The sequence below is a fragment of the Astatotilapia calliptera genome, chromosome 7 (genome assembly GCF_964374335.1).
Source record: "Astatotilapia calliptera chromosome 7, fAstCal68.1, whole genome shotgun sequence".
In the NCBI taxonomy this organism is placed as follows: domain Eukaryota; kingdom Metazoa; phylum Chordata; class Actinopteri; order Cichliformes; family Cichlidae; genus Astatotilapia; species Astatotilapia calliptera.
This window is the reverse complement of record NC_137428.1, coordinates 21,156,278-21,184,218: the sequence shown is the minus strand read 5'-3', so window position 1 is coordinate 21,184,218 and position 27,941 is coordinate 21,156,278. Positions and strand designations below refer to the sequence as shown.

At 41.9% G+C, this 27,941-nt stretch overlaps 3 protein-coding genes across 3 annotated transcripts in view; 2 read left to right on the top strand and 1 right to left on the bottom strand.

Annotated features, from left to right (window-relative positions):
- Positions 1-11,780, top strand: part of rad1 (RAD1 homolog (S. pombe)) — a 15,446-nt gene extending 3,666 nt beyond the window's left edge. Inside the window, exon 7 of the mRNA XM_026173589.2 lies at positions 123-11,780. Coding sequence (XP_026029374.1) covers positions 123-300 — 178 coding nt within the window. The 3' untranslated portion in view covers positions 301-11,780. The remainder of the gene's footprint in view (positions 1-122) is intronic.
- Positions 901-5,081, bottom strand: bxdc2 (brix domain containing 2). The gene is made up of 10 exons (XM_026173588.2): positions 4,932-5,081; positions 3,637-3,748; positions 3,500-3,543; positions 3,346-3,416; positions 3,206-3,255; positions 3,042-3,115; positions 2,021-2,071; positions 1,722-1,823; positions 1,491-1,619; positions 901-1,397 (listed from the first exon to the last, which is right to left on the bottom strand). The coding sequence occupies exons 1-10, from the start codon at positions 5,079-5,081 to the stop codon at positions 1,152-1,154; spliced, it is 1,029 nt and encodes a 342-aa protein (XP_026029373.1). The 3' UTR covers positions 901-1,151.
- On the top strand, positions 11,640-27,941 carry dnajc21 (DnaJ heat shock protein family (Hsp40) member C21). Its single transcript, XM_026173587.2, has 12 exons — positions 11,640-11,780; positions 12,297-12,390; positions 12,521-12,644; positions 14,200-14,331; positions 14,480-14,784; positions 14,871-15,022; positions 18,944-19,037; positions 19,201-19,356; positions 19,672-19,720; positions 19,820-19,953; positions 26,474-26,558; positions 27,402-27,941. The coding sequence occupies exons 1-12, from the start codon at positions 11,684-11,686 to the stop codon at positions 27,561-27,563; spliced, it is 1,584 nt and encodes a 527-aa protein (XP_026029372.2). The 5' UTR covers positions 11,640-11,683; the 3' UTR covers positions 27,564-27,941.

Sequence of the window (27,941 nt, the reverse complement as noted above, 5' to 3'; positions counted from 1 at the left end):
TGTTAAGTGTTTTCTTGGTCTTTCTATCGTATCATGTTAAAAATCTCTGCAAGAGAAATAGTTTAGGCATAGTTTCAGCGTATCCCCGTGTAATGCTTTGTTTGTATTCTGTCTGCAAACAGATACAAGATGTCCCTCCTGAAGCCGTCCACCAAAGCCTTGGCTTTGTCCTGTAAAGTCTCCGTCAGGACAGACAACCGGGGCTTCCTCTCTCTGCAGTACCTGGTCAGGAACGACGACGGACAGATCTGCTTCGTAGAATATTACTGCTGTCCCGATGAGGAGGTGGAAGAGAACTGAGAACACCAGATTCAAATCTGACTTGTAATAAGCACCTTAACTACACACCGGAGTCCAGTTTGCCAGAGGAGGCAGGTATGGAGAAAATGCCGGACTTGTAATGGGCACAGTGGAGTAAACAGAAAATGAACTGATTCATCATTTGCCAGATTTGAGAGATGTTCTTATGCTCTCTATGATTACGCCACACGTCATAATCGTAGCTCGATGTGCTGCAGGAGTATACAGAGGCATGTTCGATGTGTGTTCAAGTACTCTATTGATTACTATGGTGACTCAGCTGTTTTCAGTCATAAGTCTCACAATTTGTGAATGTTACTCCTGAATTTGAGTCTACTTGTTAAATGCAGCTCTCTTTATATTTGCATATCAGAGCTCGTCTTTTGACATATGCTTCCAGATGGCTGACAGCCTGTAAAACAGGACACATTAGACCCAGCTCACTGATCTAAAACAACTAGACAGTGATCTAAAACAACACCTATTCTACCTATTTTGAATAGGTGTGATTTCTCTTAAGCTGTGGACACACTTCCTCCAAGTCTATGCTGACACTATTCCAAAAGCCTTTTATGGAGTATACATCACAGGATACAGAGATCAAGTTGGTATTTTATTTCTATGACATAGAAAAGAGTTTTTACTCCAACTCAATAAACATTACATCAAGAAAAACTTGTTTATTAGAAAAAGAAGAAAGGAGTTCATAAACTGGGGCAACAAAACATGATGCATATTTTCCCAAGGACTGTTTCTAATACTGTACTTGAGTCCTGACTGTGTGGTGACATTCCCATATTTTTACTGAATAATGGCAGCAGCATTCACTCAGCTTATTGCAGTCCATCCAGTTACCTGCGTGCCATCTGCATCCTTTGTCTTTTGAAAGCTTTTTGTTTTTTCTTCACCACTTTCGTCTCAGGCGCTTCCGTCTGAATGTCAGCGGGCTTTTCCTCAGCCGGTGTCAGGAAGACATCCGCTGTAACGTCACTTTCCAGGTCCTCCTTCGCAGACGTCTTCTTTCCTTTCTGCATCTCCTTTACCATCTGCTTCTCTCGCACTTTGGCTGCCGCTGCCAGTCGCATCTCTCTCCGGTGCTGCAGGAGCATACAGAGAGATGTTCGATGTAAGAACATTAGTATATCAGGAACATTAATTGTAACTTCAGCTATCGTGCAATGGATTTTTACCATGTTAGGAGAACGGAAGTCTGGGTTTTCATAGAGCGTAGGCCCCCCAAAGCTCCCCTGAAAGATCTTCATGAGGTTAAGAACAAAGCGAGGCCCAATCTCCACTAGAGAGCCATCTTCCTCAATGATCTGAACACAGCCAGAGGAAAATAAGAAATATTTCATTCGGAATCTGCTCAAGCCAGGGATAAAATATCAAATGAAATTTAGAAAAGTATGGCAGAAGAGTACCTGGTAGTTTCGAAACCAAATCCTGTTGTCTGCAATGGTGAAGGTGAAAACATGGTCCACAAAAGGCTGACTCTTAGGATGGTAGCGTGGGGTGGAAAAGGTCTACAACAGAAAAAATGAATGAGTTCAGTCAGAAAATACAATTTGTTCAACTCTTCAAGAAAAAAATGTTTAAAAAAAAAAAAAAAAAATCACATCTGCTCCGTTCTTACAGTAAAAACATGATATGTAATCGGACTTTAGACTGAAAGTGTCAAAAACTGCAATCAGTTTACATTCACGCTGTCCTGGAAACGCACCTGGATGAAGAGCTCTTTCAGTAAAGCATAGTGAGGCTCCTTATCGAATTTCTGTTGAAGAAAATTAAAGAGTAAAAATAAAAACTTCAGCTCTTGCTCAGGCGTTTTTTCTTAAATTCAACTTAAACACAAAAAAACTTTCACTATTCAGATCACAGGCCGAGAATTTTATATCAGAGCGAAGACATTGTGCAGAGTTTTGTGACGCTATTTGTAGGGATGGGAATTGAGAACCAGTTTATGTAGAAAACCGATTCCCAGAAGTCCAATTCCTTGGAATTGTTATTCTGCCTTTCTATCGATCGCTCATATTGGTTCCTGCACGGTTCACCTGTCCGAGGAGGAAAGTGGCGACGCAGTCTGGAGCGTGGATATGGACACTTACTTTTATTGCACAAAAGACTGAGATAAATGGTTAAGTGGAAAACTGGACAGAAAAAACTGCATTATGCTGCTAACACAACTTCGGCACTTGTGTGGTCTGCTTTGTATTCTCCAAGAGAAAGATCTTAGTGTTCTCATTAGGGACTTGTGTTAGTGTGTGGGGTTGTAGCCTCAGGTTTATATTGTTAAATAGTGTGTTTCAGCTAAGTTATAGAGTAACATGAAAGTAATGTAACGAGTACTGTAAGGAATTATTTTTCCAGGGAGTAATTAAGTAACGTGTTCTGTGTAATATGTCTAACATGTTCTGTGTAACCTGCTCAAACATTTAACCCACAGCATGCAGTTAATTTGCATGAAGGTAATTTCTATATTGCTTCTTAGCAACTGTGGTGACTTTCAAAACGGACCCAATGACAATCGATAAGTAATCGAATCGATAAATGATATTGATCTTGGAATCGCTAAATTCTTACCAATTCCCATCCCTATTTCCTTGACTACACTAAACCATAAATATCTGATGTGGTGTTGATGAGACTCATAGTGCAACAAATTCGGAATAAAGACATACTGATTATAAACTAACAGCAAGTCTAATTTATTACTCCCGGCTTTATGACCCAGTTCTACTCACAGGATCAAACGAGAGCAGCGGCCTGGATCCTTTGAGGCAGTTTCCTGTCAGTTTGAGTTCGGCCAGTGTGTGAACTGTCAAAGAGGAGGGGCAATGCAATTATTTTTCCCAACGTATAACAAATGATTGCTGCATTTGAGGGCTTTGGTGGCGAAATAACTTACTGTTCTGGACTAGGAACTTTGCAGAAGGGCCATGGGGGCTGTTTGAAATCCTACAGGACAAGAACATGATTGAACTTAGTTCAGATTGGCTCTCCTATGAGTCTGATGTACACGAGATGTAATACCAATGAAATTCTCACCACATGTAGAGGTCCTGCTTCTTCTTGGCCTCAAAATAGAGGCACTTGTTGCAGTTTTTGATCTCACAAACCTGCCAAACAAATGACTTTATTCTCCTGGATGCTTTACATATGTTATGCAAGAGTAAACTAAGATGTTAAACAGCAAACTTACCTCGTTTATGACAAACAGCTTATCCTTTCTGTCCATTTTTGTGTCTAAGCACAAGATTTGTGGGTTAGTAAGGTAAGACAGATAACACAGGTGTTTGTGTGAAGCAATGCTGTAGGTCAGTGCTACATGACACTAACCTGCCTTTGCATGAGGCATCATGGTCCTCAGGTCCTGCATCAGGTGTCTGGTTCTGAAGTTGATCCCTCTGGAGGAGAAAATCAGAACTCTTTCCTTGTTGGTCCATTTGCCCTGTTAAAAACAGTTTAGCTCAGAACATTGAACTAAAACAAATACCAGTTTGCAATTTCAGTCTTAAAATGCAACAAAAGCAAAGAAACAGCGTTCTTCTACTACGGTTCAGAACAGATATGGGTCTGCCCGGGAGTTTTTCCCTGTCTGCGGAAGGCCGTTGGTCCATTGTTTACCTCAGCTGTCAATTCTAGGTAAGAGGGATCCACATTTATTCAATCTGGAAGAGACCGTCAAACTTTGTGGAAGTAGTACAGGTCAGTGACCTTTGACCTCCATACTGAGGTGAGTTATTGAGGATATGCTGAACCTTTCTGTTGGTAAAAGCTGCTGTTTTGATGCTTTGTGAATAAACCCTCCGATGTAAGCAAACTGCTTATTACAGCAAAACCTTTTTGGGACACTGAGTCTACTTTATAGCCAAGTGCTGTTGTTGTTTAGCCAGTGACTATGAGTAACAGCAACAACATCAGGAACAAATTAGCATGTTGTTTCCATGTACAAAAGCACTGGCTTGAGGTGAGGATAACGAGGATGACGTTTTCTTAAAATGCTGGTGAGCTTCTCTCTTTTCCTTTGCATTTTTGTTTCTTTGATGAAGGGGACCCCTTCTCCACAACCATAAAACACAAGCATAATCCTTCAAGTCTTGAGTCTGAAGACGAAGGCACGAATTTAAATTAGCCTCATAGTTCGAGTTCTACGAGTTCTCTTCCTTTGGTGTTTTACACATGTAGCCAAGCTTCAGCCTCACATGTAAAATGCGAGTAGGTGGAAATGTCCTTCCCGGCCACTGTATTTAAATAAGCTGGGGGAACATGGCCGCCGCCAAAAAAAAATCACGAGCCATTTATGTATTTTTAATGGGTTAACGATGCGTTTATTAAAACGCATCAATTTGTTGAAAGGAACGTAATAACACACTATCATATTTTTGAGCACAACATTCTTTCTTTTTACTATTAATTAGCCTTAAATACCGACTGTACGTTTAAGAAGGCAGTTTGGTTCATATCTGTGTCGATATCAGATTGGGAATGTTAGGATATAACGAATTCCTCTATCTGATGCTACACACTGAGTAGGTTATAGATAAGTAAGTAAAGTAGCGCGTAGTTGGTAAACTGAAGTTGGCTCACCAGCTAAAATAGTTCAGTGGACAATAACACGCTATAACTCTGACCTGAGAGATCGGTGCTGGCACCGTGATCTCATGTTCCTTCTCTCTTCCCACTTCCTCTAGGTCTTTGCCTTCATCTGGTACCAGTTTTCCTTTTTTCGGCTTGAAATCAACGGAATCCTGGCCGGCACGTTTTCTCTTGAACGGCGACATGTTTGCACGCACACGGAAGTCTCCTAAAACTTATCCGAAGAAAAAAATATAACATAAAACAAAAGTTAGAGTGACCTCTAGTGTCCTGGAGATGGTACCCCCAACGTCTTTTTTCCGATGGAGGCTCTAGAAGAAAGAAAGAAAGATCCCCTTTTTCAACCCTGGCATTGGAAAAAAAATATTCATTTATTCGTTCATTTATTATGTAACTCCTGCCTGCCATAGAGACAGGAGTGGCATGATGCCAATTCCTGCCTCCACCTGCCTGCCTAACCCATTCTATGGCTGTGTCCCAATTCAGGGTCTGCACGCTTGAAGTACGCGCACTACGCATACTACGTACGGTGCGTACTATAAGTACGAGAAGTGCGGAAGTGAGAGGCTTGTGAAATGGGACGGTATACGCTTCGTCGCGCTGTTCAGGTTGCCTAGCAACCATGATACTAACCGCGAGACACGTTACATACAGCATTGTTTGACAGAAATGAAGGAGAAAAATGTTTTGTTGGTCATTCATTTTTGTCATGACATCACTTTGATTAGTTGAGTATCTGAGGCTGAGACCACAGGACTGTAAAACATGATAGTTGGGCGTCATTTCTGTGCTGAACAGTCATGTAAGATTAGTTAGTAAATAACAATTAGTTAATGTTGTTCATGAGACTAAAATCATCTCACTGTGGTAATGTAAATATAATATGGCCTATATAATAGATTAGATTATTATGATACACACACACACACACACACACACACACACACACACACACACACACACACACACACACACACACACACACATATATATGCCAAAGCGCTCCCAGGCGGAGGATAGTCCTCCCCCAACTGCTATCAGGGCAGGAGACGTTCACACCTGTGCGTCCAAACGGCAAATGAATCGCGCATGAGCGAAGTCGCTGCTCCCGCACTGACTGTAACGCAGTCAATTCTTCTTTTACTGTTATGCTGTTTTGTGGATCACAAGGTTTAAAACTACTTATAAACACACACTCTCACACACAAAGTAACTCCACCAGAGTGCCAATTTCGGGTCACTTTTGCCGGTCCAGGCCCGGATAAAGGAGCAGGGTTGGAATTGTGACATTAAAAAACAATAATTGCTAAAAGAAATTTAATTTGTAGTTCCAAATAAATTCTAACTGCATTTAGGACGTTTTTACTCACTTTATGTCTCTTCCACGATGTTATTTCTCTCTCCAACAACGTAGGTTACAATTACATTAGCATGATCAATTATGCAAATTAGGTGATGGCGTCATTTGGCGACTTCTAGCGACTTTTAGGACAACCAATAGTGATTTTCCTTACTGAGGAGTTGGCAACACTGGCGTGCAGACCTTGAATTTGGACACAGCCTATTTGTTAAGTAGCTCCAGGATGAACCCTGGGTTCCCTGTACTAAAAAGGTCAATCAGTTACCGGGTTACATCGCCATGGTAACTCATTCTGAACCTTAAGTGATCGTCTGCCAAAAAGTTCTTTCCGGTATTCGCCAAAAAAGTGATGACTCGTATTTTAATTGCTGTAATTGACTTGTTGGCCTATAACATGTGAAGCATGTGCCAAATGTTTCCCTTATGATCGCTATTAGGTCATCTTGAGCCACAAACAACATTCTTGCTACAAGGTAGAAAATGAAATTAGTTTTTGGTAAGGTTAATTTTATATGACCATTAAAGAGTCTTGTTGACATTCAAAATGTCTTTGAGGGGGCTGTATCAGAAATGGCAACAAATTAGCGTTATAGTTCTATAAAGATATTTCAGGTGCCCAAAAAGGACTTGATTGGTTATAATGTAGGTACAATAATAAGTCATGTTTTTAAATAGACTAGAATAGAAGAGAATAATCCTTTAATTGTCCCACAAGGGGAAATTTGGATGTAACAGCAGCAAGAAAGACACATATACAAACAAACAGTGCCCAAGACACAGAACAGAAACATACACAATTTTTACATATTTACATGAGAGGCAATGGTTACCAAAAACAGAGTACTGTACCGTTATTAAATTAAATAAAATTAAATAAAGATAAGAGGCAAACCCAGGTTATAGTGTGAATCGGTTGATAAAATAGTGCAAGTTACAGCACTGATGTAAACATCTGTGTTTGTTGGGAACGTTTTGATTGTACACTCTGACAGCTGCAGGGAGGAAGGACCTGCGGAAACGCTCCTTCATGCATCTAGGATGCAGCAGTCTGTCTCTGACGGAGCTCTGCAGTTCAGCAACATTTACATGCATGGGGTGGGAGACTCTGTTCATCAGAGATGTTATTTTGGCCAGAGTCCTTCTGTCTGTTTAAGATAAGATAAGATAAGATAAGACTTTATTGATCCCACAACGGGGAAATTTTTGCATCACCTCAGCTCAGGTACAGATATCAGAAGGAAATACAAAAATACAAATAAGTACAATCAATGAAAAAAAGTAAGATAATGCACTATATACAGTGGTAGCATACACAGTATGTGATTATGGATATAATTGGAAATATGGAAGACATAAACTATATAGCTTGATATAGCTATTGTACCACTACTATTCCTATTTATAGACATGTACACACACACATGTACACACTAAATATACATATGTATACATATACAGACATATATACCTGCACATGTCCGTACACATGGAAGGTCCATTATGCATTACCAATACAAGCAAACATCTTACATGTAAAAAACACTTTCTGGCACAACGCCAGATTAGAGATGAACAGGTATGAACTCTCCACCGACTGAACTCTTGATCAATGTCACAATTCCTAAATGATAAAGTTGTGATACTGATAAATTTGTTAACTCGCACAATTGGCATTTTTCCCAGCTTTTCTTCCTGCCTTGAAGTCAGCTACACTTTACCAATATGTAGCTCTTTTCCCGTCTTACTGTCCAAAACACTGAAAGCACTCACAAATTCATACAGCAATACACTTTATTTACTGTTATATTGTTTTTATGTTCCCATTTCCTGTGTTGTAAAGCACTTTGTGATTTTTATCTGTGAAAAGCGCTATATAAATAAATTTTACTTACTTACTAGCACTTTTAACACAAAACAGTACAGTTTTTTTTCTCTCATGTCGCCGATTTAGTAGCTGTGTTATTTTGATTCTCTGTTAATGTAATAATCAGTGTGATTGCCAAATCACCCCTTGAATGTGAACGTGCTCACACCTACAGTGGGGAAATGTGATTCCCTGCTGAAATTGTAAGTTTGCTCATTGCCAAAGAAATGAAGATTCTCTCATTTTTCTCATGTTTTGCTAGTTTCATTTTTAAATGAAAGAGGGATAATATCAATTTATAATCCAGAAAAAAGCATCTCTCCACCACCATGGGCAAAACCAAAGAGCTGCCAAAGGATGTAAGGGACAGATTGGAGGCCTGCACAAGGCTTGACTGAGCTCTAAACCATCAGCAAGAAGCTTAGAGAGAAAGGGAAAATTGTTGCAAATATTTGGAAATGGAAGAAATATAAAATAATCATTGGTCACCCTCGGTCTAGTACTCCATGAAAGATCTTCCCTCATAGGATGAAGATAATCATGAGGAAAGTAGTAGATCAGTCTAAAACTATACAGGAGGCTCTGAAGGCAGTTGGGACCACCATCACTAAGAAGACCTTTGATAACACACTATGCTGCAGTGCATTGACGTCTTGCAGCACCACCAAGGTCCCCGTGCTCGATAAGGCAAATGTTAAAGCCCATCTAGTTGCCAGTGAACATCTAAATGAAGCAGAGAAGACTTGGGAGAAAGTACTGTGGTCAAAAGAAACTAAAAATCATGCATGGCATCAACCCAACCCGAACACTATTCCCACAGTCAAGCATGGAGGTGAAAACGTCATGCTTTCGGACTCCTTTTCTGCTAAGTACAAGACAGCTTCACCACACCAAAGGTCCAATTTTCCTATTGAACATCTGTGGAAGGAGCTGAAGCTTCCAGTTGCCAAGTGGCAGCCAAGAAACCACAAGGATTTAGAGAGAAGGGCCAAAATCCCTCCTGATCTGGTTGCCAACCTGGTGACCAACTATAAGAAACGTCTTACCGCTTTACTAGCCAAAAAGTGTTTCTTCCTCACCAAATACTGTAAAAGTACAGGTACATACCTTTTATGTAATGTGTGTGTGTGTGTGTTTTATATTTTCTGGTTTTATCTTTTGTGTCTCTCCATTAAAACTACCGTGAAGATTAGAGACTGTTTCTTTAGAGACATTTCTTTGTAAACGAGCAAACTAATTCTGCAAGGGATTGAATAATCATTTCCCCCAGAACTTGCTCAGTTGACCAAGTGAGTTGGTAACCAGCTATGTGTGACCGCTTATCCTGATCACCAATGTTAGGGTACAGGATGCTGATAACGGCTGGTTATTTTTGAAATACAGTATGACAAGACGCTTATGTTGCTGCCACGGTTTCCAGGCTGCCTGCACCACACAAAGTCCTCATCTTCATCTCTGCTGTCACACAACATATATCCTAACCCTTGCAGCCATGCACCCATAGGTCTTTTTTCTTTCCTTTTATTATTCCCTTATTAATGTCATCATGAGCCCTGATGTCTTTTCTTTTCTGGGCACTGATGATGACAATACCCAGTGGGATGTTTTCCTATATGAAGAAGAATAGCATTCAAGTCATTGTTACCACTTCCTAATCTGCTTATAATTACCTGCTCCTTCCTGTTGGTGGAAACAATACTGCAGACACGCAAAGGGTTGCGTGTGGAGAAACATACACAAAAGGCATTAATCAGAACAAAGTAGATTAGGAAAAAAAATAAAAATAAAAAGACCTCTGCAATTATTACTGCATTGTCCCAAACAGAGATTTATGTAACCATGGACTAAATCCAAAACCCGCTGACACAAGCCGCTGTTTTACTTGTTTTTGAACATTATATATAGGTTTTATTTTTCATCTTTGACCTCCATAAACACGAGATGAAGGCAGATTTAAAATACGTAAGGTCCTCTTTAATTTTTTATTGTAACATGACTCAAGTTTAGTTCTAAGTAGGTTTTCATGTGCTCACAATGACTAAGGTGGAGCACGGTGGGTGAGTGAATGATTGATTATAAAAGAATAAAACACAGAGGTGTGGCAGTTTGGGTGTCTTGTAAATTACCTTTGTTTTCAGCGAGGTACATACTAAATTTAGGTCTTTAGTAGTTATTTCAACAAGCATCAAGCTTTCTTGTTAGCACTAGAGGGCGCCATGAGCTCGTGAAGACAGGGATGTGGAGGAACGAGTAGTGAAAGATTGACTGTGACAGTAAAACACATGTATTTCTCTCGTATTAGCTTCCCTTTATTGCCTCTTTGTAAAATCCAGGAGATAATTTAACCCTGGAGAACCCATGGGGTCAAATTTGACCCCATCGTTTCCCTAGTAAACCAATGGGGTCGGATCTGACCCCATTGGTTCCTCAGGGTTAAGAAGTACAAGTGTTAAAAGTACAAAGGTGGGTAGACATCGCCTCTCTTTTCTTTTACTCTCCAGGCATTTGTGTGTCACTGGTACACGCCATTAACACTGCTTTTTGTCTTCCAGATGGCTTCTTTCTACTGAAGGGAAGTTTAAATGTCTTGAACCTGCAATGCAAAGCACTGTGAGATAGCATTTGTTATGATTTGACACTAATAATTGAACTAGAATGTAAATGTAAAGTTAAAGAGTCAAACTTTGAAAATGGAACTTGAAACTACCACAGATTTTAAGTTTGGGGTTTTGTTAAAAGACAGAAAATCAGGGCTCATGCACAGGATATTAAGGAAATTGAAACCAAATGTAAGGATGCACACACAAAAAAGACACTTTGTTTCAAATGAAGTTTTTGATACAGACTGATTAAAAGGAAATTAGTTAACTGATGGATAAATGCATGAGAGGAAGTGTAGTGATACCTTCTGATCTGTAACCACGGAAAGTTAAAGTGATGTGCTTCCAGTTTGTGAAGAGAGAGCAGCAAAACTGGCAACCCCCAAGGGAAAATGGGGGGGGGGGGGGGGGGGGATTAAAACATATGCTGAAAGGCTAATCTAACCTGCAGCATTTGCTAATGTGATGAACGGAAAGGACTTGATTTGAATGCTTCACGTATTTTTCACCAGAAGTCGGATTTTAATTTTAATTTTATTTATTGTATTTATTTTTAACATTAATTAACAACTTCTGAGTCTGGAAAAAAAAATCACAGATCAAGTTTGAACTATAGAGGGCAACAAAGATCAGCCACACCTTTGAATTTACTGGTATTTGAAAGAAGCAAAGAAGAAATCTCGCGAGATTTAGCGGCTTCAGCTCAGACAGTCCCCCACACAGTGGTGTGTATTACGGTGTCAAGACGCGTTTAAAAGTAACTTCAGATATAGAAGGTGTTTGTAAGTGACAGAAACAGTAAACATGTAAGGGCTAACATCACACTACTGTCGCTACCGCTAAATAAGTCTGGCTTTTTCAGAGATACAGCGGGTGTGCTAGCCGGTCGCTAGTCGAATGCTACCGTTAACCTCACCTGGGACAACGTGATCATTGATTCTGTTTATTTGATTGCTCTTAAAAATGAAGTGTCACTATGAAGTGTTGGGTGTGAAACGTGACGCGGGAGACGATGATTTGAAGAAAGCTTATCGTAAATTGGCCTTGAAGTGGCATCCTGGTGAGTGGTAGTAACCTGTCAGTATAATAATGGTACTGAGACGTTAGCATCTTCTAAGATATACGTGTATAACATTTAGCATTGTGGGAGTGGATTTAATGTTGAGTTATCGTAGAATCTAATTTTTGAATACTTAAAAAACTGTAGTTACAATTTAAGCCGTTTAGTCTTAGTTGGTTTTCGGGGAGGGTTTGCCCTTTTCAGTTTATTTGTAGTCCTGTTTAGTTAGGCTGTTGGGTCAGGGACAGCATTTAAATAGTTATCACAACATTTACAACAGGAAAAGATGTCAGTTCAGAACTGTGACATCGCTGTGAGTGTTTTTCTGACATCACTGCAGGAATTCACTGCTATAGACTGTGTTGTGTTTGTCGGATTTCTCATCTCTTTATTTGTTTCTTGCACCAACATGTCACCATCATGATTTGCTGCTTCATGGGGTTATCAATAAGTCTTTTAGGCAAGGGAGTCCCTCTAATACAAAGTGTTTGTTTTTTTTCCTTCTGAAACTTTCAGATAAAAACTTGGACAATGCAGAGGAAGCAGCAGAGCAGTTCAAGTTGATTCAGGCAGCTTATGACGTCCTGAGTGACCCACAGGAGAGAGCTTGGTTCGTACAAACACGGCAGTCCGAATAATGCGACCCTCAGATTCCAGAGCCTTGCTCATAGTCTGAGCTGTACTGGTTTGTGCAGACTTGATAAATTGTATTGGTGCTTCTGGCTGTTCCTGTGTTACAGGTATGACAATCACAGGGAGGCTTTGCTGAAAGGAGGGCTCAGTGGGGATTATGAAGACGACAGCATTGACCTGCTGCAGTACTTCACGGTCACATGTTACTCAGGCTACGGAGATGACGAGAAGGTATATGTGGGTTTGATCGCGTGTGCAAAGGGTGGTGTTGCCTCAAGCCATCAGATTATTTAACACAATTTAGTTTTTTTGACCAGAAATATAAAAATGCGTATTGAAAAAAGTAGGAAATTCAATAAGGCAAAAAACACTACCGGCCAACATGATGTAATTTTTTTTCTCTGTGCTGCATCTGTTGGTGGGCGTGAAAAGAAATTGTTTTAAAGCTGTCATTATACTCTACTGCAGACATGGTGTCTACTGGAGTCCATGTGGACCCTAGTGTTTACCGCTCAACAAACATCACGTCACTCTTACCCAAGCAGACCGTTGCAGACTCGTGGATATTGAAAGTATATTCAAGGCTTAAGTTTGTGAGGCTTACCAGGAGCGTAAACCATGTGAGATAAACTCGATAGGATGTGCGATAACCATGGCTGTAATAAAAATGCCCTGGAACTCAAAACAAATCCCACATAAGTTGTTTGGGGCCATTTGGAAGAGAAACTCAACTCTGGAGCTGTGGCACCACTCACACCTGAGATAACAGCTTTTCTTCAAATTCTTTAATTGTCTTCGTTTTTGCAACTTTGTACTTTTGTGTTACTCACAGCAACAACTCCACCTCATTGTTAGTCCATTGAAAAAACGCGGGGCTTTTCCTCAGCATTTTGCTGCGACGTTTCAAAGAGCCGGCAAGTAAATAAACGGTAGACAGGAATGAGGTAGGTTGAATCGTCTTGCGTTTCACGTATATGCAGTACTGGAACGTAAGCGTTTTCGGCCGTTTCAATGTGGACGCACAACTCTGTGAAAACGACCGAAAACGATGTGTGGTCGCGCAGCGTTTTCAGACAAAAACACAGTTTTCAAATTCATCCAGGCTAGCGTGGACGTAGCCAAAGTGTGGAGAGAGTAGTAAAGTGAATTAATAAAAGAAACCAAGGTAAAGCAAGCATTAAAATTTCTACCAAGGCTTTTTATTTATATATTTTTTGTCTCAATTTCCAAAATATATATTTGACAAAGAACCACTGGAGCTGAATGCAGCTGTATGTGCAGTCTTGGAGGTTACGCTGTTGTCTAAAATGAAACTGATGTGTGCTCGGTCCAAATCAAGTTGGGGTTCACTATCAAAGTAGATCCTACTTGAAGACTACAAATTCGTTTTTTGGTCGATCGTGGTATCAGCTGATTGTCGTTTGTTAGAATCAAAGATCACAGCTGTAAATTTTAATGATGGAGATTTATCTGAGATCCTTTATCTTCCCATCTTCAATGTGCTTCAGTGGACCGCTCATTAATGGCTGTTGAAGGTGTCTGATGAGCGAGACTGACCCCTAGTGGAATATTTGTGCTATGACAATGAACTAGAGGGTCAGGGTAGACTCTGAAGTATATTGCTGTACCATCTCAGCCTACACAGCATGCCCCTGCCTTGACCCTGAACCCAGCTACTGCATCAGCATTCGCTGATCGTTCTGGCAGCGCTGCCCTGAGGGACTGTGGGAAAGAAAATTCTTTGTGTCTCTCAGATTTTTTCTTTTACTGTTTCCTTTCTCCCTAGGGCTTTTACACCGTTTACAGGAATCTTTTTGAGTCCATTGTTAAGGAGGAGATGGAACACAGCAAGGTGGAAGATGAGGAAGAGGAAGAGGAGTTTCCTCCCTTCGGGGACTCGCAGAGTGATTACGATACCGTAAGGCTTTAAAACACACGTCAGCAGCTGTTTCAAACAGAAAGCAGTTTTTTTTTGTTTTCCTTTAGCTTCTACTTCCCGTGCGTAAAACAAACAAAGATCTGTGTTCTGCTCTTCAAGTCTTGCTTTCTCTGTGTTTGCATCGCAGGTAGTGCATGTGTTTTATGGCTACTGGCAAAGCTTCTGCACTCGCAAAAACTTTGCTTGGAAGGAGGAGTACGATACGAGGCAGGCCTCCAACCGCTGGGAGAAGAGGGCCATGGAGAAGGAGAACAAAAAGACTCGAGAAAAAGCTCGAAAGGAGCGCAACGATCTGGTGCGACAGCTGGTGGCCTTTGTGCGTAAGCGCGACCGCCGCGTGCAGGCCCACAGGAAACTGGTGGAGGAGCAGAATGCCGAGAAGATTAAGAAAGTGGAGGAGCTGAGACGGCAGCAGAAGCTCAAACAGGCCAAGTGAGTAAAAGATGAGTAGCTGGGGACAGATTTGAGTTTTTGTTTTTAAAATTTCTTCCTGACACTGCTCTGTATGTCCATCCAAGACTGGCAGAGGAGTATAAGGAGCAGAGCTGGGCGGCCATGTCTGAACTCGAGAAGGAGCTGCAGCAGATAGAAGCTCAGTACGGAAAAGAGTTTGGAGATGCATCTGAAAGTGAGGAAGAGGAGCTGGAGAAGAACAGCGAAGAAGGCGGAGGTAAGGGTTACCTTCTCTCATGTCACACTTGTGTCCCCATTATATGTCATACGCCGTCGGTAACGTCACCACACAGCAACAAGTATTAATGCTCATCGCTGCAGTATTCTGCTGAACGATAGGTGTCGTTACTCAGACAACACCTTCGTGTCAGCTCTGGTGTGGGAGCAGTTAAGTCTGATCTTTTAGAACTATAGCAACTTCTGTATAATGTGTCAGTCTCTGACCTTCTGCACTGATAAATCATTACAAACCGACACAATCACGCACTCATGCCTGCAACTCAGCGGCAAGGGCGCAACACGCTAGGTTTCAAAAATCGAGAGGTTCACGACCGGCAGAAACTGCGGCTTGCGACAGCAGACATGACGTCAATTTGACATCAACTTTGTCGTGCCGAACGGCAGCTATAAAGGGGCCCTCAGAAGGTCAGCTCCATAGCTACACAACATGCGGTCCCTCAAATATGTAAACAGTGATGACACATTTACTGGTAAACAGTAGACCAATTAAAACCTGGATTTATCCCATCTGTTTATAGGCTTTCTAACTTTCCAACCTTCAACAGCACATCAGAGACGGACACATCCATATACAGATGAACTGGACATGCTACTCCCATAACTGCACTTGACTAGGAGTTCTAAGTGATGTAACACAGCTACCTTAACTATGAAGGTTGAGGCGCAGTCTGCAGGGAAAAAGCTGTGTTGGTCGTGTGGGCGTAAAGTTTTCAGTAAATGCAGTGTTGGATGAACTGATGCTGGATGCAGATACTGAAAAAAAGAAGTTTTTTATTATTGTTCTTGTTGGGTTTTTTTTACATCTGAGACACGAGCATATATCGAGTCCATGTCTGAGAAAACAGTCACGGATTTTGCAACATACTGGAAGCATTTCCTTGTTTGCTTTATGTTTTTTATATTTTAAATGATATATGGCAAGTAGTACAATAATGAATGGTCTTCTCAAAGCTGCTTGTATCAAAAAGTAAATAATTGTAGGAATGTAAACAGTTACTGTAGCCAATGTCATTAAAGTTAGTGCAGTTCAGTGACATGCAATACATCTTTTTTTTTTTTTTATGAGTTAGAGAAATCCAAGGCTGGGCTGTAGATCAGCGCATGGCCTCGAAAGGTCATAGAGCGAATTTTTTATGAGGACCTTTGCATTATCTGACGACATTGTATCGCTTGGAATAATGTTTGTATTACGGCCGACCCTGAAGAAAGGCTAATCGTGCATTGAAACAGCGGCGCAGCTGGTGGTGAATTCAGCGGGAGTCGGTGCACCTTCCGCTGCGGCTGCATAAAACGGAAGTAGAGAGTTCACCGAATGCCGGCGAGGCTGATCATCTGTGATCATGAGTGCCGACTCGGGGTGACTCAGTCGCAGCGGCCGTAGCCTTAAACTGTGTCATGTTTGTTTCTGATTTATGATTAATGGCTGTGATGTGTTCATTTTTATTGGTGTGACACTGTCTGCATGCAGCTGTTGCATGTTCAGTTGAGCCCAACCAATTTATTGGCAGGCCGATATTATCAGCTGATATTAGATATTAACCATGTTATGATTGTGTTGATATTGCACAGTTTGTCCACTAGAGGCCACTCTGAAACTTCCCTGTTTTTAGGCACGCAATTGGAATGCCACAAACACAAGAATCAGTTGACCCGAGCCCAGTAGAGCATAAAAGAGTAAATAAATAATTACAGATGTTTGGTGTGGCTGACAGGGAAAAAAATCGACTGTTATATCAGAATATCAGATTTTTAAATTGCCAATTGTGAGTTTTTCGGTTGTGCTCATTGCTGGCTTTGATCGTTTACTGTCGAGTCCTGAACAGATATTCCAATAGTTGAGCATATGACAAGCATCTGAATATTAGCAGCCTTCAAGATGCCTCCTGCATGGAGAAACTAGTCGCATGCATTGACTTTGGCCCATTCTTCCACACAAACATCTTTAAAATCCTGAAGGCTCCGTGAGCCCCGTCTACAAATTCTGAGCTTTAGCTCTTTCCATAGATTTTTAAATTGGATTCAGGTCAGGTGGTTGGCTGGGCCATTCTAGCCGCTTTATTTTCTTTCTCTGAAACCAGTTGAGTCTCCTTGGCTGTGTGTTTGGGATTATTGTCTCGCTGAAACGTCGACCCTCGTTTCATCTTCATCATCCTGCTAGATGGCAGCAGATTATTATCAAGAATGTCCCGGTACATTTTTTTCATTCATCCGTTCTTCAATTAGATGAAGCGTTCCAGTGCCACATGCTGAAAAACAGCCCCACACTGTGATGTTCCCACCTCCAAACTACACTGTTGGTATGGTGTTTTTGGGGTGATATGCAGGGCCTTTTGACTTCCAAACATGGTGTGTTATGGCATCCAAAGGGTTCAATGTTGGTCTCATCTGACCAGACTGTACTCTCCCAGTATTTGTGGTGCTTGGCTCTTGGACAACTCTTCTAAGCCTGGTCCATCTTGCGGGGAACATCTGTCCATGGTCGGTTCATGATGAAATTGTGTTCTTTCCACCTCTGGATTATAACCCCAACAGTGCCCACTGGAACCTTCAAAACATACTGCTATCAGTATGTTTTGTGAGAGCTCACTGGTTTTACGCATCATGAGATGTTTCTTGTTTCATTACCTTGGTAATGAGACATCTTTTTTATAAGCCATCAGTTGGGACTGAACAGCTGATAATAATTTGCACTAAGTGGCAAGATTGCTTTGTAATTGCTGATAGATTTCAGCTTCAGTTATGACTTTCCACACCTTATTGCTCCTTCCTTTCTTCCCTGTGTCTTTTCTCATTATTACAAAAAACTTGAATCAAACCTCCAATTATTTGCATGTGTGAATTGGATGGGTTGTTACTAACATATGGTGAAAATTTCATGTCAATAGCACCTTTAGAAATGTATTTACTTAGAAAACTGTTGATGCATTGAATACTTTTTGCCACCACAGGCAGCTGATTCAGTGGCCGATTGGCTGTCTGTGAGCAAAGTGGGACAACCACCATCCCATGTAGGATCAAGTTCAGGAGCCTTTGTGTGCTAGATCTCCTCCTTTTATAAAATCTCTGATAATAAGCATATCCAGTCACAACTTTCCTCAGTTTTCTGGCATGAACAGCAGGAACTGAACACTGTCTGAGTCTTGTCCTGTTCTTTGGAATAAGCTGCCTGCAAACCTGAGGTCAATCAAATCTGTGCATACACTCAGAAACAGACGGAACCACTTTTATTATCACAGGCTTGCTGTTAATAACTTACACACATTATGTGTGTGTGTTTTTTGTATTTTACTTTTTGTGTTTTCATCTTAAACTCTTGCAGGTTTGTATGTTTTTAGATTTTTGTCTTAAGCATATTGAGTTTAAATAAATGTGCTAATAAATACAATTGGTGCTGATATTATATCAACATTAATGCTGTGGTTCATATTAAATGGGAAGTCCGAAATCCCAAGTTCCCACTCAAAAATCCCTGACTTTTATAATCCAAGATGGCAGCAGCAAGTGTAGAATTTTAATCTGTACTGTGCTGTTGTGATTTGTGACTCCCTAAACGAGCCATAAAGAGAACCAACTATGTTCTTTCCATGAACGAGCTGCAGCGCCTTTTTTTTAATGAAGGAAAACAGAAGAAAGCTGCTGTCAGTGATGACTGAGAGGGTCTACTTTGATAGGAGAATGGTTTAAAAAAAAAAAAAATCAAACAGAAAAAACTCTGCCTGTTTTTCTGGCTATGACTAGGGCTATAACTGGAACATGGTCAGCTCTGGTTCCTCGACTTTCAGGGTAAAAGGAATGCAGCATTAATCCAACTTTTAAGGATTTAAAGCTTGTGTACAGTAAAGCCTCCTGTTTGCTGGCTGTCTCTCTACACTAAATGCATGTAAATGTTCAATCACAGAGGCCGAGCAGCCGGATGGAGACGAGCTGACGATTGACGATTACGATGATCTGTACTGCCCAGCGTGCGACAAATCCTTCAAGTCAGATAAAGCGTGAGTGTGAAACGTTACCTTTTCAGCACTGCACTCAAAAAGGTTGCAACTTTTCTTTGTTTTATATATATCTCAGATGAGTTTGAACAGCGTCATCACTGTTATCTGTGTGCATCACGCTTTTTATATTTTTTCTCCCCCTTTCTTCACCACCTCTTCACAGCATGAAAAACCACGAGAAGTCTAAAAAGCATCGGGAGATGGTGGCTTTGCTAAGGCAACAGCTGGAGGAGGAAGACGATGCACTTGGTTTGCATCTGGAGGGAAGTGAGAATGAAAATGAGGGGGAAGAGGAGGAAGAGGAAAAGCCAAGGCAAAAGTATATATTTAATTTTGTATTTTTTTATGTCTTTTTTCCTTCTCAAAACTTGATTTTTACTGTTCTGCTACCCTGATTGGCAAGCATAATGTAATCAGAAATCCATTAGGAAATGTAAAAATCAGGCAGTGTGGAGAAAATGCAAAGGAGAGGTAATACAAATATGAATGCACAAATAAGTGAAAACAATCCATTTAGTGGCGCTTGGCTCCCATTTAGTCCATTTAATAGCATACTAATTGTTTAACTTCTTGGTGATGCACCGTATTAAAAAGGTTGAGTTGTTTTTATTGAGCTCTCTTTCTACTCCTGTAGGCTGTCCAAAAAACAGAAGCGGAAAAGAAAACAGCAGAAAGCGGCCCCAGTGCGTACCATCATCACCATCATCGCTTGTGTTGTTCTTGCCTGGTTTTGTGAATTGAATCTTTCTGAAGACTTCTGCCCTCTCTTTCCAATGCCATAGCAAAGTGCTCCAGGGGAGGAAGACGAGGAAGAACCAGCACTGACCACCTGTGAGGAAGATGCCTCCAAGAAGTCAGCAGCAGACCCCACGGAGCCTGAGAAGCAGGATGATCTACCTCCCACAGAGGTCAAGAGGTCAGTTCGGTTTCTTATCTGTCTCTAGGTCTGTCTTCTGGTCAAGTGTTGCTTTTGTTTTGTTGTTTTCTCTCTCTCTCTCTCTGTCTCTCTCTCTGTCTCTCTCTTTTTTCTGTCTTGCTGAAGTTGAAGCATGCTGAGAACCTGAGCTAAGATGGTATACACTGCATGGCTGTTCATTTTTGTTGTTTGTGTATTTTTTTCACCAAAAGCTTGTATTAACGGGAAATTCGGATTGCTGCGTAAAGTCGGTTCTAGCACATCCCAAAGATTCTCTGTGAGATCTGGACATGTTTCATGTGCCAGATTAATCCTGGCGTTCCCATCTTGTAGTATAGCTGTGCCATCAGGGAAAGGAAAAATGTAATGGTGGGAAAAAATGTGGTCATTCAGTTTATTAAGGTAGTCAGCTGACCTCACTGCTGAAGCTAGACCCGACCAACTGAAGCAAGACGCTAGGCATGATGGGTGCATCACTTCATCCGCCTCTGGGGGTTTATGCTCCAGTGGGAAATCTGCACCCTTAACCTGACGTAGTTAGATGATGTGACCTTGGAACTACACGTTGAGTCAACACAGCCAACAACTACTCATTCCTCCTGTGCATGTCCGGCTACTTGTTTTGTTTTTGTCCCAGAAAAACAACTGACGACAACAAAGAGTGGAAAAAAATTCTCAGAATTTTATTTTTTTTGATCTGCTGGCAAAACCACACGCTAATTAACACATAATGCATAAGAACAAATATAGCCCCTGTTACGGCCCTAGCTGGGCCTCCTGATACTGCCCTTGTGTGGGTGTGGTGTTTTTCTCCGCCTCCTCCTCTTTTGCTCCACCCCCCGTCTCTCTCTTGCTCTTCTCTCTCCCCAGGACACAGCTGCTGCTCATTGGACTCATTTACCACCTGGGCCCAGTCAGCAATCACCTCTCGGAGGTCATATAAGCTGGGGATGAGCTGTGAACAGGGTGTGGGGTGTTCTCTGGTGTCGTGTGTGTGGTTAACCTGCTCAAAGTGTGGAGTTGTGGAAACAGCATAGCTGCTTTGCGTGAGTAGTGTGGGCTTGTGAGCCTTGGCAGCAGCAAAGCCAACTGCTGTTAGTGACAGGGTGAGCTTGTGGGCCCCTGGAAGTACCTCCTCGTGGTGTGGAGTTTTTGTTTGGCAGCAGCAAAGCCAGCTGCTGTTAGTGACAGGGTGAGCTTGTGGGCCCCTGGAAGTACCTCCTCGTGGTGTGGAGTTTTTGTTTGGTTGTTGTGTTCTTTGTTGTTGCAACCCTTTTTCTCTTTTTCCAAGTGTTATTGGTAAAACGGCGTTGCCGGCTCTTTATGTTAAGATGATCTATAATAAAGACTATTTTATTTACTGAAAACACTGGTCTGTTTTCCTTTCATTCTGTTCTGGACTCATTTGTTACTAGTCCCCTCACTCACATGCCTAGACCCTTTCGGGGGGAACGTAACAAAGTGGGGGCTCGTCCGGGATATGAATGGAAGGAACAACAATTGAGTTTTAGTGAGTTGTTTGCCGGTGGCTTGTTTAGTTGTATGGTATCTGCTGCGCTCTCTCTCCAGTTAGCAAAGGGGAGTGTCTAGCTGAGCGTAAGCTCCTCCTTCAGGCACTCATTTTTTATTTTTCCTTTATTATTTTCGGAGTAATCCCGGGTGGGGATTAGTTCCCTGTCGGGGGTAGGCTTGTCGGTGCTTTGTGCACTTGACGCTTAGCCTTTAAAGTTGCCTCGAGCCTGGTACACTCCAGAAGCTAACTAGGCTAAGATTTTAGTAGGCAGGTCTGGGGAGAGGGTTGGCGGTATTTTTATTTATTGGTTAACCTGTGGCCACGCTTTTCCCGCCTGTTTCTCATTTGTGTATTGGAGGTGGTGCTTCTTTGTTGTTATTGTTAGCCTCAGGTAGTTTTTGTTTTAGAGTCAATGGCTACCTTTGATATTGCAGTGTTTAAGGGTGAGCGTCGTGCAGCGTCTCAGCCCGTTCTGCAGGCGCCAGCTCAAGCTGTAGGTCCATTGGTGTCGACACCTGTTGATCAGGGGCTGCCTGAGGACAAACCCATGACAGTGCTTCGCTTCGAACCCCTCTCCATTGAATCAAGTGAAGGCTCGAGGCTGGATGCTAAACTCCGTGTCCGTCTGGCTCGTCTCCAGCTGGAGAAGGAGCAGCGTGAGAGAGAGTTCCAGCTGAAAAGGGAGCTAGAGCTTAGGCGTTTGGACGCGGAACTGGCTAGGGCTAGGGAGGTTGAGCTGATGAAGGTGGAGGTGGAGGCAGAGACAGCTGTGAGGTTGCGACAGCTGGAACTCCGGCAGGTTTCCCTTCCTCCGACTGCCTCCATTCGTCAGGCAGACACCCCGTTTGACGTAGGGAAAAACAGTCGTCTGGTTCCGATGTTCCGTGACACTGAGGTCAACAGCTACTTCGAGTCGTTTGAACAAATAGCCACGGCCTTGCACTGGCCACGGGATTCGTGGGCCATTTTGCTCCAATGTAAGCTGGCGGGTAAGGCTCAAGAAGTTTGTTCCTCGTTGTCAGCTGAGGACAGCTTGGACTATGACAAGTTGAAAAGTGCTATCCTGCTGGCTTATGGGCTGGTCCCAGAAGCCTATAGGCAGTGTTTCCGTGGGTTGAGAAGAGGTCAGGGTCAGTCCTATCTTGATTTCGCCAGGGAAAAAGGTGTTCTTTTCGATCGGTGGTGTGCGGCCTGCAAAGCCACTGACCTGGCTTCGATCCGGGAACTAATGCTCATAGAGGAATTTAAGAACTGCATTGCTGAGCGCATCGCGGTATATATTAATGAACAGGTTTCCTCGCTACAGCAGGCTGCGACGCTGGCTGATGAGTTCGCGCTCGTCCATAAAACCAGTGTCAGTAGGTATGACCGGCGCGATGCCCCAGTGAAGGTTAGTGATGTGCCAGCTACACAGTACCGAAAGGGTGAGGTACTTGTGTCCCATTCCAGTGTGAAACGAAAGTGTTTTTTTTGTTTAAAGTCTGGCCATTTAATAGCAAATTGTGGAGCCTACAAACAGAAACAGTCAGTCTTGAGAGTTAGGAGTGTGCCAGCTAACAAAGCCGATACAGGCGTGGTTTCAAGAGCCAAAACAAAGCTCTGTTTCTTCTGCCACAAACCTGGCCACCTGGTTGCTCACTGTTTGAAAGCAAACTCAAAGCAAAATCGATCTGCTTTCAAAAGAGTGAACTGTGGTTCACAAACCGACAAAGTTGCCAGTCCTAGGCAACAGTTGGAGCATAATTGCTCAGTGGTGTCATTTGGTCACTGTCAGAGATCAACTAATTGTAATCTGCCACCTGATGACGGTCTCTCGGGTCCAGCTGACCTACAGTGTGATAGATTGTGTGTGACACAACCATTTCAACCTGCACCTCTGGCTAACCAGCATGCCTTTTGCCATGACCTAGCGAAGAAGCGTCAGAGAAGTGTTGCTGTAAGGCCTTCTAGCTGCCTGATGGGTTCTCCATATGTGATGGCTCAAAAAACATTTGGCTGTCATTTGGGACACTATGTTGAGGGACTTGAGCCAACCCCGTGCAGTGTTTTCAACCCATCAAAAAGGTCTTGGCAGATTCGGCAGGGTATGCCTAACCGTTATTATGGTGGATGGTAGGTGATATGTTTAAAAGCTGGGTAGGACGTTCTATGACAAACCACTGGTTTGTATTTATGGGAGGGGGTGTTACGGCCCTAGCTGGGCCTCCTGATACTGCCCTTGTGTGGGTGTGGTGTTTTTCTCCGCCTCCTCCTCTTTTGCTCCACCCCCCGTCTCTCTCTTGCTCTTCTCTCTCCCCAGGACACAGCTGCTGCTCATTGGACTCATTTACCACCTGGGCCCAGTCAGCAATCACCTCTCGGAGGTCATATAAGCTGGGGATGAGCTGTGAACAGGGTGTGGGGTGTTCTCTGGTGTCGTGTGTGTGGTTAACCTGCTCAAAGTGTGGAGTTGTGGAAACAGCATAGCTGCTTTGCGTGAGTAGTGTGGGCTTGTGAGCCTTGGCAGCAGCAAAGCCAACTGCTGTTAGTGACAGGGTGAGCTTGTGGGCCCCTGGAAGTACCTCCTCGTGGTGTGGAGTTTTTGTTTGGCAGCAGCAAAGCCAGCTGCTGTTAGTGACAGGGTGAGCTTGTGGGCCCCTGGAAGTACCTCCTCGTGGTGTGGAGTTTTTGTTTGGTTGTTGTGTTCTTTGTTGTTGCAACCCTTTTTCTCTTTTTCCAAGTGTTATTGGTAAAACGGCGTTGCCGGCTCTTTATGTTAAGATGATCTATAATAAAGACTATTTTATTTACTGAAAACACTGGTCTGTTTTCCTTTCATTCTGTTCTGGACTCATTTGTTACTAGTCCCCTCACTCACATGCCTAGACCCTTTCGGGGGGAACGTAACAGCCCCCTTACTTAAATGTAGCCCCCTTACTCTAATGCACCAATCAATCTGACAAAGGGTAAATCTAGACTTGGACCACATGACTTTTTTCCATTGAGTCCAGTGTTAATCCTCCCTGGCAAACTGAAGCCTTTTGTGTCCTTTAGCCTCACTGATAAATGGTTTTCTTAAGGTTACACAGCTGTTCAGTCCCTGTCCCTTGAGTAAACTTCATATTGTAGGAGTGAAAATGCTCTCACTTTTAGCACTACCCTTCCAGGTTTTGATATCGCACAGGCAGCTCTTAATTCAATTTGAGTTGTTTCAACAATCTTCTGAGTTGTTTTTACTTCTTGGCCGCTCCCTTATTTCCCCAAGCCATCGCCACAGCAACGGCCAGATCATAAAACATGGGGATCTTGAACAACTTGGTCCAGCAAGAATTAAGAAGCTGCTAAAGCTGTTAAATGACCTGCTACCAGCCGAAACATTAATCACTGCAGTAATCACCCAGAGTAAGGCTCTCACTTTTTTGGCCTGGCAGGGTGTAAAATTAATACCCGTTTAACACATATATATATCTACATGGCTGAATATATGAGCTCTCAGTCTTACATGCACAATCTCTTGTTAATGTTTATGTCAAATTTTTGATTAGCTGCAGATTGTTTCTAAATGGCTCGTTAAATCTGCGGTGTTGTTCCTGTTCCCGAGGTTCTTGAGTCAGATTCCTATAGTGCTTTTATACTTACAAGACTGTCCTTAAACTTTATCCTGAGCACTTTATTTGATATGTGTGTGTTTGAGTGAGTGAGATAGGTGGTGTAATAGTTAACGAAGCAAGGAACTCTGAGTTAGTTTGAAAGCTGCCACGAGTACCTGTTAAGTCTATTAAAAGTGAGGGGACAGCATGACCCAAAATATTTATCACGATATACATTTGAAAATTTGCGATAATGATATAACTGACGGTATAATTGACACTAGACAAAATACTTTACAACTCCTCAACTTTATTAGTGCAAAAAAACAAAAACATCAATGTATTTTCACTTAAACACGCAGCTGTTTTTTATGTGCATTAAAGTTATATAACAAATGTAACAGTGCAAATTCCTTGCTGACAGTTTAACCAAAAAGGCATTTCCAGTGGAAATTGGCCGACATATTCTCAGCATAACCATGTATAATATCCACAAAACTTAAAAAGGGGTTATACACACACAATACGGTAATATTATGTTGAAGCACAGTACGTATCACTCCGCGAGGTGCCTGCCGTAATGCTACGACAATCCATCAAGCAGTGCGGCTTCGTAGCTTAGCAAAGTCGTACTGAAACATTTGAGAGATTTTCGAGCGCCGTGTACATAAAATCGTTTCGAGGTCAATAACACAACCAGAATTCATACATAAGGCACACGGGATTATAAGGGGCACTGTCGATTGTCAGAAAATCAAAGGATTGATTTTAAGTGTGCCGTATTTTCCAAAAAACACGGTAATAACGACGGCCCGCTAGCATGCGCTACCAAAAATAGTGCTTTGTTGTGTATCTGACGGACGAAAGCCAAACCAGTTCCACACTGAAGTTGCAGCATTTTTACAAACCACTTCTGGTTCATCAGTTTCATTCAACGATCCACTTTCGCTGTTCTCATTCTGCGTCGCCGCCGTCATACTTTTTCCGCCATGCGCGTATGTAAACAAAGGCACGATAGGTTTCATTTTCCTATCATTGCCCAACATTACCGGTATTACCGTGAACGGTATGATATAGCCCAGCCCTGACAGCATGTCACCATGGCCCAAAATCTTTCCAAATGATGGACAAAATGAACAGAACAATGAATTGAGTTGTGTTCCTTCAAGAGTACTTTCCTTTACAATAATGTGCATGTTGTAGCAATGTGACAGTTAGTGTTTGTTCTTTCATTCTGGGTTAAAGAAATGGGCGAAAAGAAATGGAGAGAAAAAAATAATATAATAATAATCTCTGTCATTTGTATTGAGGATGTGTGGGGCTCAGCTTGGTGCGATAGAGGAGGGAACCAACCAATTCCTAGGTGAAATTGTGCAGCGTAATAACATTTTTTATTATTTTTTTAAATGTATCCTTGATGTGAATGTTACCTCTGCAGCACTGGGAAGACGAAGGGAAAGAAGGGAGGAGGAAAAGACAAACCAAAGAACGTCAAGCAGCACACAGGAGAACAGTTTCCTGAGGTTTGTAAAATCCAGAATTCAGATGATTATTTAAAAATATTTCTTGTACTGTGTAAAAGTCTTGAGCCGCCCCACATTTCTTTATACTTTGCTTTCAAGGAGACAGATTTTCTGAAGGTCTTTCAGAGTTTTTCTTTAGACATTTTTTCACTCATTTTCAGTCCAGTCCTTGAACCTGAACCTTCAGACATTTTTTTTGTTTGTTAATGTTCTAGAAAAATATGAACCATTCCAACAAAAAAAGAAAGTATGCACCTAACTCACGCAATAAAGCAGTGTTGGATTGACACTGCAGAGATAAATTGGCAAAGAATCTATTTTAAACGGCGTCCTTAGGCACTTTTGCAACAGTGTCTAAAGATGTTGCAATCTACAAAAAACAGATGACAGCTTGACAGGCAAAAAGACCCCTGGATTTTTGGAAACAAAGTGATTCCCCAAAGAGCTGGAAATATCTCATATCTCAGCATGGATTGGACTGTGTTCTTAAAAGCTTTTTAGGAAACAGGGCTAGTGGAAGATCAAAGTAGTAGCACCGTATCGCCTATCTTAAAAATTCAGCAAAGAGATGATCTGATGCATCTGAACCTTGAGTTGATTCAGCTACTCTTCACTGAAGACTTTTTTTACTTATATGCTTTATTTCCTTGTATGTTTGCATTATTTCCTAATTTAAAGAAATAAAATGTGGCTCAAGACTTTTGTACAATATTGTTAATTAAATCCTAATTATTATGTGAGAACTGTGGCGAGACATGCTTCACCCTGTCTCATTAGTTCAAATGCAGCACTTGTTAGAAAACAATCGTCACTTTCATCACTTATCTCCATTTCCACCTCCAGAAGGAAGTGAACCTCCGTTGTGTCACTTGCAATAACGAGTTCTCCACAAGAAACAAGCTGTTTGACCATCTGAAGTCCAGCGGCCACGCTACAGCCCTCTCCGGAAATACTCCTCAGAGCTCCATGAGCAAGAGCAAGAAAGACAAGAAGAAGAACAGATAACACATCCTGACCTGGACTTTTGAACTTGAAAGAGCAGGGACACTTAAAGGCTTAAAAAACAAAACAAACAAACCTCTAAAGGGGTCTAAAGTGGACAGCACTGGCTGACTCGTAGCTTTGTTTTTTGTTTTTTTAATTACACTATAATGTTCAGTAATACAGTTGTGTCAAAAAGTGAATCGTCCAGAATGGAATGAATAAAACTTTCCGAGCAGCCTTTCATAACTTATGACAGTCTTCATACTGAAACCAGTTGAGAGAAAGAGTTTTTGATGTGTATGTGATACTTCTATCTCCCATATTAAATCTGTACATCTCCAGGAAACCTCTGTCCTTGTTTGTCTATAGTGGTATTACTAATAAAGATGATGCTTCAGA